The following is a 16,327-nucleotide window of genomic DNA, read 5'->3' as shown; positions in this document are numbered from 1 at the left end:
GCTCGGATCACGGGTTAGATGGAGCGTAGGGTTTAGTTCAAGCTCGGCATCATCACATCGCCACAACTCGCGCCGACAGATCAATTGATTACTTGTGTGTTTTCGGGGGAGTCATTAGTGGTTCTACAATGCCTGGGACCAGGAGTGAAAAGACGGGCAACCGGGGGAGAGCTGCCTTACCTGTGTCGAGAAGACGCCATGAAGCCTGGTGTTACATCCAAGAAATGACGGAACAACCGACAAAGCCCTGTTTTGGTCGCTCAAGCACGCATAACAGAGAGCTTCCGGCGGCCAAGCAGAAAGATGTCCCTTCCAGAGTCGTTTCCAGCCAGCCAACCTAACATTGACTCATGAGACACAATGGAAGCTCAAGGCAAGGCTGGTGATGATGGTGAGCAGTCAAGTTCGGGTCTCTGGAGAAGGCGGAGGTCTGGCTTGCCACACGTAGCGCCTCGGATTCCAGTTTCCAAGCACACCGGCCTTCCATCTGATCTTACTTAGACCGGCAGTTACTCGCCCCACACCCCCTTGATAGACCACTCAAGACTCAAGCCATATCCAATATCAACAAAGCAAGTAAAGCTGTTGGTTAAGGGATCTCAGTGCTGGGTTACGTATGCTGATTCCCAGCTCATTCCGTTCAACCGGCAGCTGACATGGGAAACTCGATCCAGTTAAGTTCGACACCACGACGCTCCTCTTGCCAGGCCCTTGAACGACAAGGCTGAACTCTTCTCAGCGTCAAATTGGAGCACTCGACCTAAAGACACACCAGACCCATGTCTCTTATACGAAGACGGCCATCAAGAGCGCAAACACTCGTCACACCTGCCTGGAGGATACAAAGACAGGGGCACCCCAAGAAGGAATAGGAGACGGCGAGCCGATTCCGGTATTGTCGGATGGTCGGGTGCAGCTCAAGGCAGCATGTCGGTCAGAAGGCAGTGTAACCAACCAAAGCCACGCCACGGGAAACTCATTGGTGATAGTCCTCGATTCTGGAGGTACATGTTTTTGTCTCTGCGTAAACTGACAAGACACGGAACGATCCAATACAACCCGTTCAGCAGATGATGGTTGCGGTGTCGGACTAGGCAGTATATTCCCATGCTCCTCATAAGCATTGGGACAACACCACCTCAAGCCTTCAGCCGTCCGGACTTGTAGCACTCTCGCTAAGGCACGCTCTCCCCGGTCTTTGGTCCCCAACCTTGAAAGGGGAACACTCCAGTCAGGCGGCTCCATGGCGTAGAACTGCCATATCCTGGGCTCGACATCCTCCACATCGAGCTGTCCAAACAGGTCTCACGGCTGGAAGACGCCAAGTCGATGACTCCATGCCTTGCTTGACTGACTACCCCCGGGCCAGCGTCATACAGTCACAAGACACAAATCTAAGCAATGTGAGCTTGTTTTACATGACCCTCTGGCTTTAGCGATGCATTGGACGCGTCTATGGTACTCTACAGACCAACGCTTTTCCTTCCACCGTCAAACCCACACCCTTCCACACTAGTGCCTCTCCCGCCTCCGGGGGGCCGCTCTTATTATGTCGTCCACACGTAAGAGAAGCTACAATCATAGGACAGTTAGCACATTTGCTCTCAAAGAGGTGAAAAGACAAAAAACCAAACTCACCTCAGCAGCCTCACTCGCTGAATTCACCACCGCCCTCTTAAGCTTATAGCTCTCAATAACGCCCAGCTCGCGCATATCCGCGATCCCGCCGCCGGGCGTCGTCAAGTCCAGGCCATACGTCGTCAAGCCGTCATAGATGGCCTTGCGCAGACGCGCGACAAGGTCGCTCGAGTCCAGACCAGCGTTATCCGCGAGGATCGTCGGCAGCTGGCGCAGGGCAACAGCAAACGCGGCCACGGCCGTCTGCTTCTTGCCCTCGACGCGCGTGGCGGCGCCCTCGACGGCCTTGGCCATGAGCATCTCGGCGCAACCGCCGCCGAGCGTGGTGCGCGGCTCCTTGACCGTTTGCGACAGCACCGCCAGCGCGTCGTGCAGGCTACGCTCGGCCTCGTCGAGCAGCTGGTCTGTCGCGCCGCGCAGCACAATGGTGCAGGCCTCGCCCGCGGCCACGCCCGAGAACTTGATGAGCGTGTCCTCGCCGATGAGTACCTCCTCGATCAAATCGCACTGCCCGAGCTTGACCTGCTCCGGGTGGTCAAAGGTCGAGGCAATCTCGCCGCCCGTGACGAGAGCCAGGCGCTCGATGCCGTCGAAATCGGCGTGCTCGATCGACATGATGCCCGCGTCGGTGAAGAGCTGCTCCGGCCAGTTGTAGATGAGCTGCCGGTTGATGAAGCAGTTGATGCCGTGCGCCTTGATCTTCTCCACCTTGGCGCGCATCTTCTCGCGCTCGGCCTTCTCGAGCTCGGCAAGCTTGCTGGTCGAGCTGACCTTGAGCCGGGCGCCAAAAATCTTTACCTTGTCCGTGTCCATGGACGTGTTGGCCACGAGGATCTTGGCCTTCTCGAGGCGCTTCGGCTGGTTGACGCCAATCTTCTTGTCCAGGATGAAGCCCTCGTCGAGGTACGAGTCGCTCAGCTTGCCGCCGGCCTTCTTGATAATCTGGATGTGGCTGAGGTCGGACGAGCCCTTCAACCGCAGGACAGCCTCGACTGCCAGCTTGGAGAAGTGTTCCCTGTCTTGGGCGAGCACCTTGGAGCTGAGCGTGGTCCGGGCGATGGCTTGGAGGTCCTTCTTGAACGCTTCCGGGTTCTTGCTGTGATCCACCGCCGACGCCTCTAGAGCCTTGAGCGCCGCCTGGCTGGCTATCCGGTAGCCCTCAATGATCGTCTGGGGGTGGATCTTCTTGGCGACGAGCTGCTCGGCTTCGCGCAGGAGCTCGGCGGCCAGGACTGCCACCGAGGTGGTGCCGTCGCCAACCTCGTCGTCTTGTACCTTGGAGATGTTCACGAGAACCTTTGCTGCCGCGTTATCGAGGGCAATGGACTTGAGGATCGTCGCGCCGTCGTTTGTCACCATAATCTCGCCCGTCGACCTGCGTGCCGTGTCAGCGCGGACGACCCTTACTTCACCTTCAAGCGAGACGCAAGCCTGTCACATACGCAGACTGCAGGATTTTGTCCATGCCCTTTGGGCCGAGAGTGCTCTTGACGAGGTCGCCGACGGCAATTGCGCCGACAAAGGCGGCGAGGCGGGCATTCTCGCCCTTCTCCTCCGTCGTGCCCTCTTCGAAGATCTGCGTGGGGCTGAAGGAAGCCTGCCGAAACTGTTAGCACGTCCCAAGTGTAATGAAAAAGGGCTGAAACGGCAGGCATACCATGACGAAGGTTTGGGTATCTGAGAAAGACAATAAGATGTCGGTGTATGAGAAGGTCCGCTCAAGGACGGGTCGTGATGGTGGGGAGGAGGGGCAGCTCAGACCAGGCAGGCGTTGCAGTGCAGCAGTCAACAGCCGAAGCTGCGACTTTTTCCCCATGCAGACGGCAAAATTAAGCTGGTTCCTCACCGCCTGAATCACTTGCTCGGAAACGGCAAGGTTTGAGAATAGCAAGGGCGAAGTGCTATGGTTGACATGCACACATGAAGCCGGAAGACTGGACAAAGAAATCAGCAAACCATCCCTCTCTTCTAGACGATGGAAAAAAGCTGAGGCTGTCTGAATTCAGTTCTCCTGCTCCAATTTCTGGCAGGATTGCACTGATGGACTTCCAATGCCAATCAAGGTCACTTTTGTTATTACCCATTACCATTGTGTGACGTTAAAATCAAACCCCTTGGCGCCGTGGGCCAGTTTTTCGACTCCCGAAAAGTACTGAACCCCACCACGTTCTTCGCAACGCACAAAATCTCGTCAATTATCCCGACGACCAAGATCCCTAGCCCCGCGGCAGCGCATCGATAAACACCACATCAGGGACGCATTCAGTGTCGCAGCAACCTTAAGATAGCGTATTTATTGACTGCCCAGCATGGCGCCGTCCTTCGACAAGTTGCGCGAGGAGGACCTCGACGAAGAGGATATCGACATGGACGAGGTTGACATCTCCGATCTCCGCGAAAAATATGAGGTCCAGCTCGAGCAGGGCTACGACACCTTCGTTGTCATCGACGGCCTGCCCGTCGTCAACCAGGAGCAAAAGCCGCGACTCATCAAATTCCTGCTGAAGAGGCTCAACACGGTCGGCCGGACCAGCGAGGACGCCATCTACATGCCCATGGGCGACGACGGCATGTCGCTGAGGTATGCCATTATATGCGTTGCAGGGCCGAGAAACCATGGAGCTGCGAGCTGGGGCTGACCTCTGCAGGTTCGCCTTTGTTGAATTTTCCTCGGCCGCCGAGGCCGCTGCTGCTGTCCGCCAGCTCGACGATGCCCCGCTCGACAAGAAGCACACGCTGCGCGTCAACAAGCTCACCGATATCGACCGCTATGGCCGCGAAGGCCGCATCGACGAGGAGTACACGCCGCCCCAGATTGAGCCATTCCAAGAAAAGGAGCACCTCCGGTGGTTCATGGCGGATCCCAGCGGGCGCGGCAGGGACCAGTTCGTCATGTTCCGGGGGGACACGGTGGGCGTGTTCTGGAACAACGAGAAGGACCAGCCAGAGAACATTGTCGACCGGCAACAATGGACAGAGACCTTCGTACAATGGTCTCCGCTGGGAACCTATCTCACATCCGTGCATGCGCAGGGCGTGCTGCTCTGGGGCGGCGCTTCGTGGTCGCGGTTGAGGCGGTTCGCTCACCCCTTCGTCAACCTTGTCGCTTTCTCGCCAAACGAAAAGTATATGGTCACATGGTCCAACAGGCCCATCTCCATTCCCGACAGCGGTCACCCCGCTCTTTCAGTCGACGACGACGGCAAGAACTATGTTATTTGGGACATCGAGACGTCCAAGCCCCTCCGGTCGTTCGCCCAGCAAGACACACCAGCGGGCGAGGAACAAGGCGCCAAGAAGCCGGCCAAGTTTCCCTGGCCTGCGTTCAAGTGGTCTGCCGACGACAAGTACGTGGCCAGGCTCAACCAGGGCACCTCCATCTCCGTGTATGAGCTCCCGAGGATGAATCTCCTGGACAAGACGGCTATCAAGATCGAGGGGGTGATGGACTTTGAGTGGGCGCCCGCCACCCCCCGCCGGGAGGGTGTCAAGGAATATGAGCAGCTCTTGTGCTTCTGGACGCCTGAAATTGGCAGTAACCCCGCTAGGGTCGCTCTGATGAGCATCCCTTCCAAGCAGATTGTCCGCTCCCTCAACCTCTTCAACGTCTCAGATGCCAAGCTCCATTGGCAATCCGACGCCTCGTACATCTGCGTCAAGGTCGACCGACACTCCAAGTCCAAAAAGTCGCTTGCGACCACGCTCGAGATCTTCCGCGTTAGGGAGAAGGGCGTTCCCGTCGAAGTTGTTGACACCATTAAGGACACGGTCATTAACTTCGCCTGGGAACCCAAGGGTGATCGGTTCGTCATCATCACCACGACCGAGCCCGTCGGCGCCACCGCTGTGCCGCCCAAGACGGCCGTTTCGTTCTTCTGCCCAGAAAAGGCAAAGGGCAACGCAGTCGGCAACTTCAAGCACCTACGGACGCTCGAAAAGAAGAACAGCAACGCCATCTACTGGTCGCCCAAGGGCCGCTTCGTCGTCATCGCCACCGTTGCCAACACGCAGAGCTCCGACCTCGACTTCTTCGACGTCGACTTCGAGGGCGACAAGCCCGAGGCCGAGAAGGACCTGACTGCCAACCTGCAGCTCATGAACACGTCCGAGCACTATGGCATTACCGATGTCGAGTGGGATCCCTCGGGCCGCTACGTCGCCACTTGGGCGTCGGCGTGGAAGCACTCCGTACGTTACCCTTCTCCCGTTACCTCCCCTCCCTTCTTTTTGAGAATTCTCACTGACGTTGATTTACCTGCAGATGGAAAACGGCTACCACCTCTACGACTTCAAGGGCGAGCTGCTGCGCGAGGAGGCCCTCGAGAAGTTCAAGCAGTTCGCCTGGCGTCCCCGCCCGCCGACACTGCTGTCTAAGGAGGAGCAGAAGCAGATTCGCAAGAACCTGCGCGAGTACTCGCGCGTATTCGACGTCGAGGATCAAGAGCGCATCAGCAGTGCCGACGTGGCCGTCGTCGAGGCCCGCCGCCGCCTGCTCAACGAATGGTATGCCTGGCGGGAGGAGGTCGAGCGCGACCTGACTGAAGAGCGTGCTGCGCTTGGCTTGCCCGAGAACCCTGTTGAGGAGTTGCTGAAGGAGAAGACGGCTGCTGCGGTGGCGCATGTGGCTAAGGCGGATGGTGGTGAGAAACAAGAGGAGCAGGTTGTTGAGGAGCTTACGGAGGAGGTGCTTGAGGAGACGGAGGAGGTAGTTAACTAGACCTCAGACCTCGTCCATTCCATACGGCTCCACCTTAGGAAGGAGAAAAGAGATAGGATTGAGGCTGAGGCTGGGTGGGTGGGGTTGGTCAAGAAGGCTGGAGCAACGTGAATTCTGACTGTGTTTGTTTGTCGATGAAATTTTCCTCTTAGGTTCATCTGTTCTGTCGTGTCTCTGTGCAAGAATGGATGGATGGATGTACAGGATCCGGCCACTCAACACACTACCCTTCGCTGAGTGTACTTGTACCCTTGTTTCGGGCTCGAGAAGCGTGGCAATATACGCTGAAGCAGCAGATCGGTGATCTTGCATGGAATGCAGGATCCTGGGAGTAGCACCTGTCTTGTTATACTTGCTTACCAGTAGCACTTCACATTGGCATGGCTGGGTGTCAGCGCTCCTGCTTCCTGGCGCTTGCGGCTTGGAGCCGTTGGTGGCTGGCATCTAGCCGCGCTGCTACCCGTTGTCCCGTTCCCACACGTGGGGGGCCAAGCAAACGGGGTATTGTACGATCTCGATGATGGTGAAAGGGGAACGGATCAGGGGTTGAATCCGGGCGTTTGCACACCTTGCCTGCCACGCTCATAGAAGCATGGGAGCATGCTTCGTCTGGAGGCATCTATCTGACTTGTCGGGCAATCTGCGTTGCGGATCTACCATGATCCAGACCTGCAAGAGCGATCCAGTGAGGCTTCTGCTGACCTTGCGAACGGGAGATGGTTTACTTGTTTGGCTCGTTTAAGTCTCATGGTAGTAAACTGGTTACCTGAAGCCATGTGGTGCGGCAGGCCCGGTTTTGCGCATGGCACCGATCCGGGGCAACTCCGAGTTACTCGGCCAGTTTGCTGACATCGTCTCGACGATCTTGTGTGCAGACAAATTCTTCCACCGAGCAGCATATGGGTCGAGACAAACGGAGATGCCTTCGAAGTCATGGTCCTGTGGAATCTCCGGCAGCTCATGTCGGAACATGACGAAAAGCTGTGGAAGCCCTGATTCCAAGACCCGAGCGAGGGAAGCTCACGTTGTTCCTCATTCCCTAGAGCCCGCAAACGCCGTCCTGGCCTCATACCCCAATAGGGTTTCCGTCGGCATTCCACGTCCAAACACCATCGCGTTCCACACCACCGGTACCCGTTTTGATTTGATGTACGATGGAAATTTTCGAGGGCTGGGCCGTTGATTAGGGCTCACAAAGGCGCACATTCCAATTTTCTTGTTCCATGCGAAGTATCCCGTTTCGGCTCCTCACCGGAATCTCCGGATCACGAACCCAATTCTCCAGGTTCCCGCGCTCAAGTGCTCCCAACAGTTGCCGCCCCCAGTCTGATTTCAAGTAAGCCGACATGCATCAGGCCCTGGAACAGGCACGGAGCTCAAGAAAGTGGGGAAGCAACCGTGGAAATAGTCTGGCGGGCAGCGGGACAAGAAGGAACAGAAGCCAGAGCGGCAGCACCGCGAACAGCAACGGCTGGACGGGCGGAGGCCGCCAGAGGATGGCAAGTCGCCGAAGCAACACCAAGACCGGCAACAAAATCAAGCTTCGAGGCACTCTATAGTGGTGAAGTAAGAGGCTGACACGGAGCGAGCCTTGATTGCGACCGCGAGAACCTCGCAGCCGGTGCCAGCCGAGTCGAGCACGTCGACCGAAGCTTCCACCGCGGAGGCTCGTCACCAGGCAGAGCATCGCCCTCGCCCGACCGTGACCCATGTTGAAGAACCTGGCCGGCATGGGCAACCCGCTGAACAGGCCCCTCACGTAGCTCTGCAGCCCGCAGCGAGAGACCTGCAGGAGGAGACAGGGATATTCAAGAGCGTGCTCCACGAGGCACAACACAGGCTCATCCAGCAAGTCGCAGGTATCCTATTCGAGCACAAGAAAGAGTTGGGGGAAACGTTTGACAAAAACAACGAAATGGTAAGTCTGGCAGATGGCAATGTAAGGCAAGGCATTGACAGTGAGTTCCTCTCAGCTTGAGAGACATCAGGCCTGGATAATGGATTATCGATGGGTCCGCGAGAGCATAGAAAAAGACCAACCACAGGGAAGCCATGAGGGCATCCACTGGCAGCACGTCCGCACCCCCTAGCCTCAGCGTCGCCGCTACCGCAATCCCGCGGTCGAGACTTCCTGCTCCTCGTCCAGCAGCCTGGACGACGAAGACGACGGCGTAAAGGCCGACACCGAGGAGTTGGCGGAGCCGGTATGGAGGACAGCGAGGGGCCGGCGAGAAGATGATGGCGATGACGACAATGATAACGACGAAGACGAAAGCGACGAAGAAGACGTGCTGCCCAGCATGGAGTTGGAAGCATGAACCTGATTTTTTGACGGTTCCGGCGTCGTTCCGTGGGAAGAAGCGAAAGGCCCGGGTGCAGAAGACGAAGCCCGGCTCTTCGAAAAAACCGGCTCGTACGGCGAAGGAAATGCCTGCGAAGAAAACGGAGGCCAGCTCTTCGAAGAAACCCTGAAGGAGACACCAGTAATCAACCCCTATCTGCCGCTGATCGCTGCTGAGTGGAAAGCGAGCCGCAGTGCATGAGTGGGCTATAGTCTTCAATGGACACTATTGGGACGGAGAAAGAATACCACTGTGATGTGTAGCCAATTGTAAAAAGGTAGCTTACAGCTGCTCTTGATAAGATGATGATGGTGTTTTGCGATGTTTTGGACGTGGACGAGGCTGCCAAGAACGGGGCGAGCGGAGCTGGCTTGGTTAGTGCCGGGAAGGGCCTCGGCCCGGAGTCAAGAACAGGGGGTGTGCCTGAGATCCCCGTTTCAACTTTTGCATTTTGCCAAGTCGCTTTCTGTTTTGCAATTCTCAACAAAAACTTTGAGATTCCCAACAATCGCTTTTGGCCTTCAGGGATGCAGGGTCCACGCCAGCGCTCAACCCTGTTCAAACGGCAACATGCGAAAACGGCAACGGCCCAGAGTTACGGATCCGTATCATTTTCATCAATTCAGCTCCGCCCCAATTCTAGATTCCAGAAGCGATGGAAAAGAGCATCCTGGCGGTCGAGATCTTCCGCAAAGGGTCAGAGCCTCGGCTGCCTCATCAGTCGCCTCCCAGAGCCCATCATGGCTTTCCGGGTGCTCTTGCGACCCGTTGGGGTTGTGAGATTGAGGATTGGACGTGACGAATATGCATGTCGAAGATCTCCAATGGCCAGCCAGCCTCAAACCAGCTAGGCCGAGCTATAATCACCAATCGGATAGGACTCGGCAAGACATTCTGCGTCTGAGTCTGTGAGAGTCTGTCCTGGTTCAGCTTGGGCTCGCATTCACATGCCAGTCGGCTGTGGGCATTGAGACATGGGCTCGCTACACAGGCGGTGTGGTTGTTCGTCTTCCTGAGCTGGGACCTCTTGACTCTCAACCTTCCAGACTGTGGATCTTAATGTTTCGCTCACGGGGCCGGTTTCCGGTCATGTCAGGTTCCTCTTTCTGTCGCAGGAGAAACGCATTGCAGTTTGTGGGGCTCTCTGGTGGCCAAACCGAAATTGACAACTAACGTACACTGTACCGGGCGGCAGAGCTGGGGCGAGAAGGGGCATTTCTGAGGAGGCCCATTCTCGCATACGCTTTAAAACCGCGATTCTGTTTGGATTCGTTCCTTGTGAGCTTTTCCCTCCTGCACAGTCCGTGGTGTTGGTCGATTTTTCTATCGGCTTTCTGCAAGGTCGAAGGTGGTGTTACGAGCCGCCGCCCGCGCCCCAACAAATCACAGAAAATTTCCGACCCCTGGGCGGACGGAAAGAGCTTCTTGGTTTCTTTTCTTGTGTAGGAAGTCCCCTACTTCTCGCAAATTTCCATTCCCGTGGTCGAAATCGAGGTTTTCTTGGACGGTATGTCGCACCTCAAGCCCCCTTTGAGCGTTCCCCCGTTCTAATCCCGGCCACAGACACCTCCCGGTCGTCTCTTTTGAACGCGGTGCAGCTCATCTTGGCCAATTGATCCTTCAAGGTCAAGCAAAATGGCTTCCACGACCAGTCTCCCGGCTTCCAGCAAGCCGTTCCTGAGGAGGAACATCACGTCGGCCACCGACTCGGACTCGAGTGCCATGGTGTCTCCCATCGACTCTCCCCGGCCCTCACCATCCTCCACCTCGCTGTCCTCGTTGGCTTCCGATGACGCCGCTCCGGCCCCGAAGCAGTACAACAAGCTGCTCGACACGTACGGGAATGAGTTCAAAGTACCGGACTTTACCATCAAGGACATCCGCGATGCCATCCCCAAGCACTGCTTCGAGCGCTCCTACGTCCGCAGTTTGGGCTATGTCGCCCGCGACATGGTTTACCTCGCCACGACCTTCTTCCTCTGGAACAATTTCGTAACGCCCGAGTACATTCCGTCCCTGCCGCTTCGCGTCGTGCTTTGGGGCGTCTATACCTTCCTGCAAGGTCTCTTCGGCACCGGCCTCTGGGTCCTTGCCCATGAGTGCGGCCACGGCGCCTTCTCTCCCTCGCAGAAGCTCAACAACTTCGTCGGCTGGATTCTGCACTCGGCTCTCCTGGTGCCCTACTTCAGCTGGCAAATCAGCCACAGCAAGCACCACAAGGCCACGGGAAACATGGAGCGTGACATGGTGTTTGTTCCTAGGACTCGCGAGCAGCAGGCCACCCGCATTGGCCGTTTCGTCCACGAGCTTTCGGAGCTGACCGAGGAAACACCCATCTACACCTTCATTCACCTGCTTGGGCAGCAGCTGATCGGCTGGTGGAACTACCTCCTGACCAACGTGACGGGGCACAACAACCACGAGAAGCAGAGGGAGGGCCGCGGCAAGGGAAGGCGGAATGGCTGGGGCGGCGGTGTTAACCACTTCGACCCTCGCAGCCCGATCTTTGACAACAGGGATGCCCCGTACATCCTGCTGAGCGACCTGGGTCTGGCCATCACCATCTCGGCGCTGATCTACCTCGGCAAGACGTTTGGCTGGTCCAACATGTTTGTGTGGTACTTCCTGCCCTATCTCTGGGTGAACCACTGGCTCGGTAAGTTGCCGTCTCCCGCAAAAACCTGCTACGAAAATGAATTCTGACAAAGGGCATTCCCAGTTGCCATCACGTACCTGCAGCACACCGACCCCTCCCTGCCCCACTATACCGAGGAGGAGTGGAACTTTGTCCGCGGCGCGGCCGCCACCATCGACCGCGAGTTTGGTTTCATCGGCCGCCACCTGCTGCACGGCATCATCGAGACGCACGTGCTGCACCACTACGTCAGCACGATCCCTTTCTACAACGCCGACGAGGCCACGGAGGCCATCAAGCCGGTCATGGGCCAGCATTACCGCGCCGACACCCGCGAGGGTCCCATCGGCTTCATCAAGGCCATCTGGAAGAGCGCTCGGTGGTGCCAATGGGTCGAGCCGACCGAAGGCGCCGAGGGTCCAGCCAAGGGCGTGCTGTTCTTCCGCAACCAGAACGGGCTCGGTACCAGGCCGGCCAAGATGGAGCCTGTTGCGTAAAGCTTAAAGAGGCTATGGCTGGTTTATGATTTTTCTGTCTTGACCGTTTGGGTCGCCCACGGCTTCGATGTCCGCACACCAGCGCATCCTGCCCTGGCCTGGCCGGCCTGCCGATGCTGGACCGTCGCCGGGGGTGTGTAATGACGCAAAAAAAAAGTTCTGTCGTTGACTTGCATGGTTCGGAGCTTGAAGAGCAATATACTGCTCTGTCAGGGAGACAGCAGATAGGCGTCGCAGGGATAGACGATAGACCTATGCACTTAATGAGACCATGCTTTCCAAACCACGTTGGAGGCTCTCTCCGGTCTGGAGGCTTGAGGAGACGCCTGCTGCCGGAGCTCTTACCTTTATGTACCCCATTGAATCATGTCGTACTGCCTGCGGGGAAGACAAATGCCTGTGTCATGGAAGCTGGAGGATGAGGGGAAACCGAACCCCGACCCTCCATTTCTCTTCTCTATTATTAAGGTTCGGACTAGCGCATGATTCATGAGTTCCAGTCCATCCGAGAGCAAGTCCCGACTGACGAACCATCCCACTTCCTCTTCACGCTGATTTGCCGTACAGGTACAAGGGCTGACTTTGACATAAACCTTCTTCACCTTTCTGCTGCAGTCTCAATGCACGTTAGGGTTCTGGCTTGAGAAACCGTCAGACTACCATGTCAGGCTAACTTTGCCAGAGAGGTCACGGTGGGTACCAGGGCTGACTTTGACATGAGCCTGGGAGTCCTTCATGTTCTGTGAAGCTGTCCAGCAGCACACAGTCACTTTTATAGCCTTTAACGATCCTCAACAATGACACGAAGAGAGGCAGTCTAAATTGCCAGATTGAGATTGAGATTGAGATTGCCGAAATACAGGCATTCAGTTCTTTCTGAAATGCAATCCCAGCGAGGAAGACAGATGTTCTCTCGAATATCTTTCGCCTTGGAACCGGTAAGCCCAAGTGGCAATCGCAAGAAACGTTTGGCTCCAGCCCAGATATCAGCCCAGCTGATGATCGCGTCCTTAGTCCTGCCACGAGCGAGGGAAGCCGGGCCGCCTACGCACTTGAGCGTTCTCATATGGTTAGCGATGCCCTCTTCTGGCTGGGAAGACGGGAGGAGTTGTGGGCTAGCTAACCAACAGCATGAACCCCAGAAGATGTATGAAGTAACAGCGGTTAAATCGCGACGGATTTCAAGGTCTGGTGAGAGTCGGGTACAGAGAACTTAAGTTACCCTGGTTGAGAGTCGACTCGACGAAGCCTCGGCCGCCCACCAGCGGCTCACACGAGCAGATAAGCAACTGCTTTGGCTTCGCCCATGGGCTGTGAAATGGTGCAGTGTGTGCAGCAATCGGAAAACTTTCCACTGGTTTTGCGGGAGTTTAGCTTTGTCAGCTTTGAGTTGATGATTGAGATTCTTCCTACCGCCAATATGGGACACCAGAAGAGGGGATGAAAACTGGAGGAGACTAACTACCCCATCCACTGCATGTGGCCGGTGATCTGGTTCATGACGATACATATGGTCAAGTCGAGCTCATTATCTGACTGGGGCTTGACGCCAGCACTGCTCGGGTGGCAGCTGGTAGCGCCCAGGAAGATGTCGTGAAAGAGGTCGACGCTGGTGCAAACTGATCGAGAAGTCGCTAAGGGGGAGGCCACGACAGTTATTAGCAGGGTTGACGCAGAGGCAAGGTGGACGAGCAACAGAAAGCTGTAGGCTGGTAGGGGAAGCGAGTGTGCCGGATCGTGATGGGAACGGGCGAAGTTTGAAGTTTGTTGCGAACCGGACGGACCGAGGGAAGGGCGAGGAAAATTACAGTGGTTGGGGTTTCAATCCATGTTGCTGGTCAAGACATCCAGCGATATACTGTAATACAGTATAAGGGATTCTTTTGAATCTAAGTGTTCCTTCCCAGCGAGGTCTGGTTATCTGCCAATAAAGGGCGGCACGGCCTTGACTTCCTACTGCCCGCCAAATGTAAGTTAAAATTTTCAGTGAGTTGAGACAATAGGTCCTGGACAGGATTGTCAGCCGTGCCTTGTTCCAGACTATCACAAGGTGAAACCCTGGCTCACTTGCGATCACAGAAACTATCTAGTGTCAATGAACATCATGCCTTTCGGTTTCCAGTAACTTCCGGTCCTAAACCAATTCACCAAGTCTGACACGGTAAACACCTTGGCTTCGTCTAAGATTTTAAGCAAGATCCCCCAAGGAACTGAGCACCGGCACCTGCTTTCCACTATGACCCTACAATACTCGATGTCCCCAGCCAAGATAACTATTATCTATAAGTTTTGATAAGAGTTGTCAAGTGCCTTATCTGCATTCTCTTGAGAAGCATTGAACTGGTGACTATAAGTTCCATTGCGTTCCTTACACACTCCGTGACCGAAGACGGACGTTTGAAACGATGCCCGAGGTTAGCATGGGTGGGATTCAACGTAATGACCGGCATTACATAGGAGGAGTTGGTAAATGATCAATGATTCAAGGTCCTGCTGGTACATGTTCAAGCCGGCTTGGAGGTGATGCGCATCAAGTAGGTGAACCTTACCAACAGAATGGCTCGAATTGGTAAGACGTCCTTGACACCTAGGCAAAGTGAAGCTCTACCGTAGCTGACCGATGAATATTCAGACACCCGACCGTGGCATTTCAGCTTCTCCAACCGTCCCCGCCATCATCATCGAGCGCAGTGATGGATTCTTCCACCGAGCGAAGCAACTTCTTCCGCCTGCCTCACCTGGTGCGCGACAACATCCACCAAGAAGCTCTCACGTGCGCCATCCACTCAACCTCTTACAGGATACCGGTCCCCGCAAGGTTGAAGTTTAGCTCAGCTTGCCGGCGGCTGAGGAAGAAAGACCTCACACTCCACGGCGGAAATGCTGGCCCTTGACATGGACTGAATATTTAGTATCCGGAGGAAAACTCGCGAGATCGGAGATAGTAGGTATTGTACCTGTGCACGGCTGGACTTGGCTCTGACCGGAGTGAGCCATGATTCAGTTGATGCCCGGTTGAAGACTAGCATGACGTCTTTTCCTGTCCAATGTCTTTGATCAGGTTTTCGGGAAGAATGCCTACAGGCCTGCGGCTGCTCAGTAGCTTTCATTCGTGATCGCTACAGGCATCGACGCCATGGAGAACCATACTTAGGCATGGCTGAATGTATGAGGTTCTGAGTTCAACTTTGCCGTAGCTTGTTCCGCGAACAACTCGAAAAACAATGGCATGTCTTTGGCTCAAACTACCAGATAGGGAAGGAGGCACAGAAGTTCAAACACAGCTTCCCCGCTGCACTCTGCAGTTGAAATTGCTGGTGGCCCTCGTCATTTCCCACCCCTGCCAAGATCTGTGGCTTGAGCTTGAAATCGGGCCTGTTGTTGAACGTTTTATTTTTTCCCGCTCGTTCTTCAAGAACATACACGTGTACCTGGCTTGAAGTCAACTTTGGCTGGAATTGATACCGGAATCTAAAATCTACAACTATAACGGATGTAAACACACACGTGGCGGTGTTTTTTTGATTCAGTTCTTCGATTTGAAACACCGCATCAGTAGAAGTTATCAGATGCCGGACGCCACTTCCGGGGCGGCGTTGTGCTGGCCATGCAGGGTGACGTGAATCACACCCTCCCATCTTGGCACTCAGGCCCGTCACGCTTGCGGCCGGATATCTGGCTCTCCTCTGCGATGTTGTCAACCTGAAAGAGCTCCTTCACGGCTGGGTGCTGGCAGTTGGCCCGTTGCCAGATCGCTGTACCAACATCATTACGGCGCAGGCTTCGATTCTGGCCTGTCAAGCTCTCAGTACCTCGCCCAGAGTGCTCCTCAGACTTGATGTTCATAGTTGCACTCCCAGGACCGTGCTGATGGCTGCTTACACAATGAGATATCGAAGTTGTTGACTGGCTCTTCTCTGGTGCGTGAGAGGAAAAGAGCTGCTCGTTTGTGCCGCTTCCAGTCTCCCGCAGCAAGCAAGGTTGTTCTGTCGATCATCACGCAGGTTGATGAGTTGATGAAGAGCCCCACTGAAATCCTCTCCCTGGCTTCGGCAGGATTCGCCTCGAAACATCAGCCGACCGGACAAACTGCCCGGAAGGCAATGCAAGTGGGAAAGCATGAAGTCTGGTACTAGCGACCGTTGCCTTCTTATCTCGGCAGTGAGATATCACCATCCAGCCAACCTGGAAATTCGATTTTGTGCCTTGGTTTTAGCAGGCTATTTCTTGAGTTTGGTGCTGGTGCCAGCCTTCAACAGGCCTAGACTGGCAAAACTGGCGATCCCCTGGGACCGGACTCCACTCAAACTTTGAATTCCCGTCCCGCCTCTCCTGCAGAGTCTGGCCCCACTGCCTTGGTTCTCTGTCATTTGCTGGAATTCTCGACTTGGGTTTTCCTTGTCGATTTTCGCAATCTTGGTCGCCATTACGCAGTCTCTCTGTTCTCCTTTCTCCTTGCACATTACAACACCACTCGGTCGGCCAGTCACTCGTTCGA

The 16,327-nt window shown here is 55.6% G+C and overlaps 5 protein-coding genes across 5 annotated transcripts; 3 read left to right on the top strand and 2 right to left on the bottom strand.

Annotated features, from left to right (window-relative positions):
• Nucleotides 1-1,512: 1,512 nt before the first annotated feature.
• Nucleotides 1,513-3,454, bottom strand: N657DRAFT_633466 (uncharacterized protein; the record flags this gene model as incomplete). Its single annotated transcript, XM_062791214.1, has 4 exons — nt 1,513-1,572; nt 1,639-3,013; nt 3,081-3,235; nt 3,296-3,454. The coding sequence occupies 4 exons, from the start codon at nt 3,452-3,454 to the stop codon at nt 1,513-1,515; spliced, it is 1,749 nt and encodes a 582-aa protein (XP_062648136.1).
• Nucleotides 3,455-3,565: 111 nt separating this feature from the next.
• N657DRAFT_671361 (translation initiation factor eIF-3b) lies at nt 3,566-6,765 on the top strand. The gene is made up of 3 exons (XM_062795590.1): nt 3,566-4,219; nt 4,287-5,826; nt 5,900-6,765. The coding sequence occupies exons 1-3, from the start codon at nt 3,948-3,950 to the stop codon at nt 6,353-6,355; spliced, it is 2,268 nt and encodes a 755-aa protein (XP_062648135.1). The 5' UTR covers nt 3,566-3,947; the 3' UTR covers nt 6,356-6,765.
• Nucleotides 6,766-7,701: 936 nt separating this feature from the next.
• N657DRAFT_633464 (uncharacterized protein) lies at nt 7,702-8,673 on the top strand (the record flags this gene model as incomplete). The annotated part of the gene is made up of 3 exons (XM_062791213.1): nt 7,702-7,858; nt 7,945-8,273; nt 8,446-8,673. The coding sequence occupies 3 exons, from the start codon at nt 7,702-7,704 to the stop codon at nt 8,671-8,673; spliced, it is 714 nt and encodes a 237-aa protein (XP_062648134.1).
• A 1,659-nt stretch (nt 8,674-10,332) lies between these two features.
• Nucleotides 10,333-11,829, top strand: N657DRAFT_633463 (bifunctional delta12/omega3 fatty acid desaturase; the record flags this gene model as incomplete). The annotated part of the gene is made up of 2 exons (XM_062791212.1): nt 10,333-11,353; nt 11,417-11,829. The coding sequence occupies 2 exons, from the start codon at nt 10,333-10,335 to the stop codon at nt 11,827-11,829; spliced, it is 1,434 nt and encodes a 477-aa protein (XP_062648133.1).
• Nucleotides 11,830-12,847: 1,018 nt separating this feature from the next.
• N657DRAFT_714948 (uncharacterized protein) lies at nt 12,848-13,629 on the bottom strand (the record flags this gene model as incomplete). Its single annotated transcript, XM_062797467.1, has 3 exons — nt 12,848-12,915; nt 13,052-13,183; nt 13,292-13,629. Coding segments are annotated over 2 exons (423 nt in total), but the record flags the coding sequence as incomplete, so codon positions are not given.
• Between the last annotated feature and the right edge of the window lie 2,698 nt (nt 13,630-16,327).

This window comes from Parathielavia appendiculata, assembly GCF_033297405.1.
Source record: "Parathielavia appendiculata strain CBS 731.68 unplaced genomic scaffold N657scaffold_5, whole genome shotgun sequence".
In the NCBI taxonomy this organism is placed as follows: domain Eukaryota; kingdom Fungi; phylum Ascomycota; class Sordariomycetes; order Sordariales; family Chaetomiaceae; genus Parathielavia; species Parathielavia appendiculata.
This window is presented reverse-complemented; position numbering and strand designations above follow the sequence as displayed.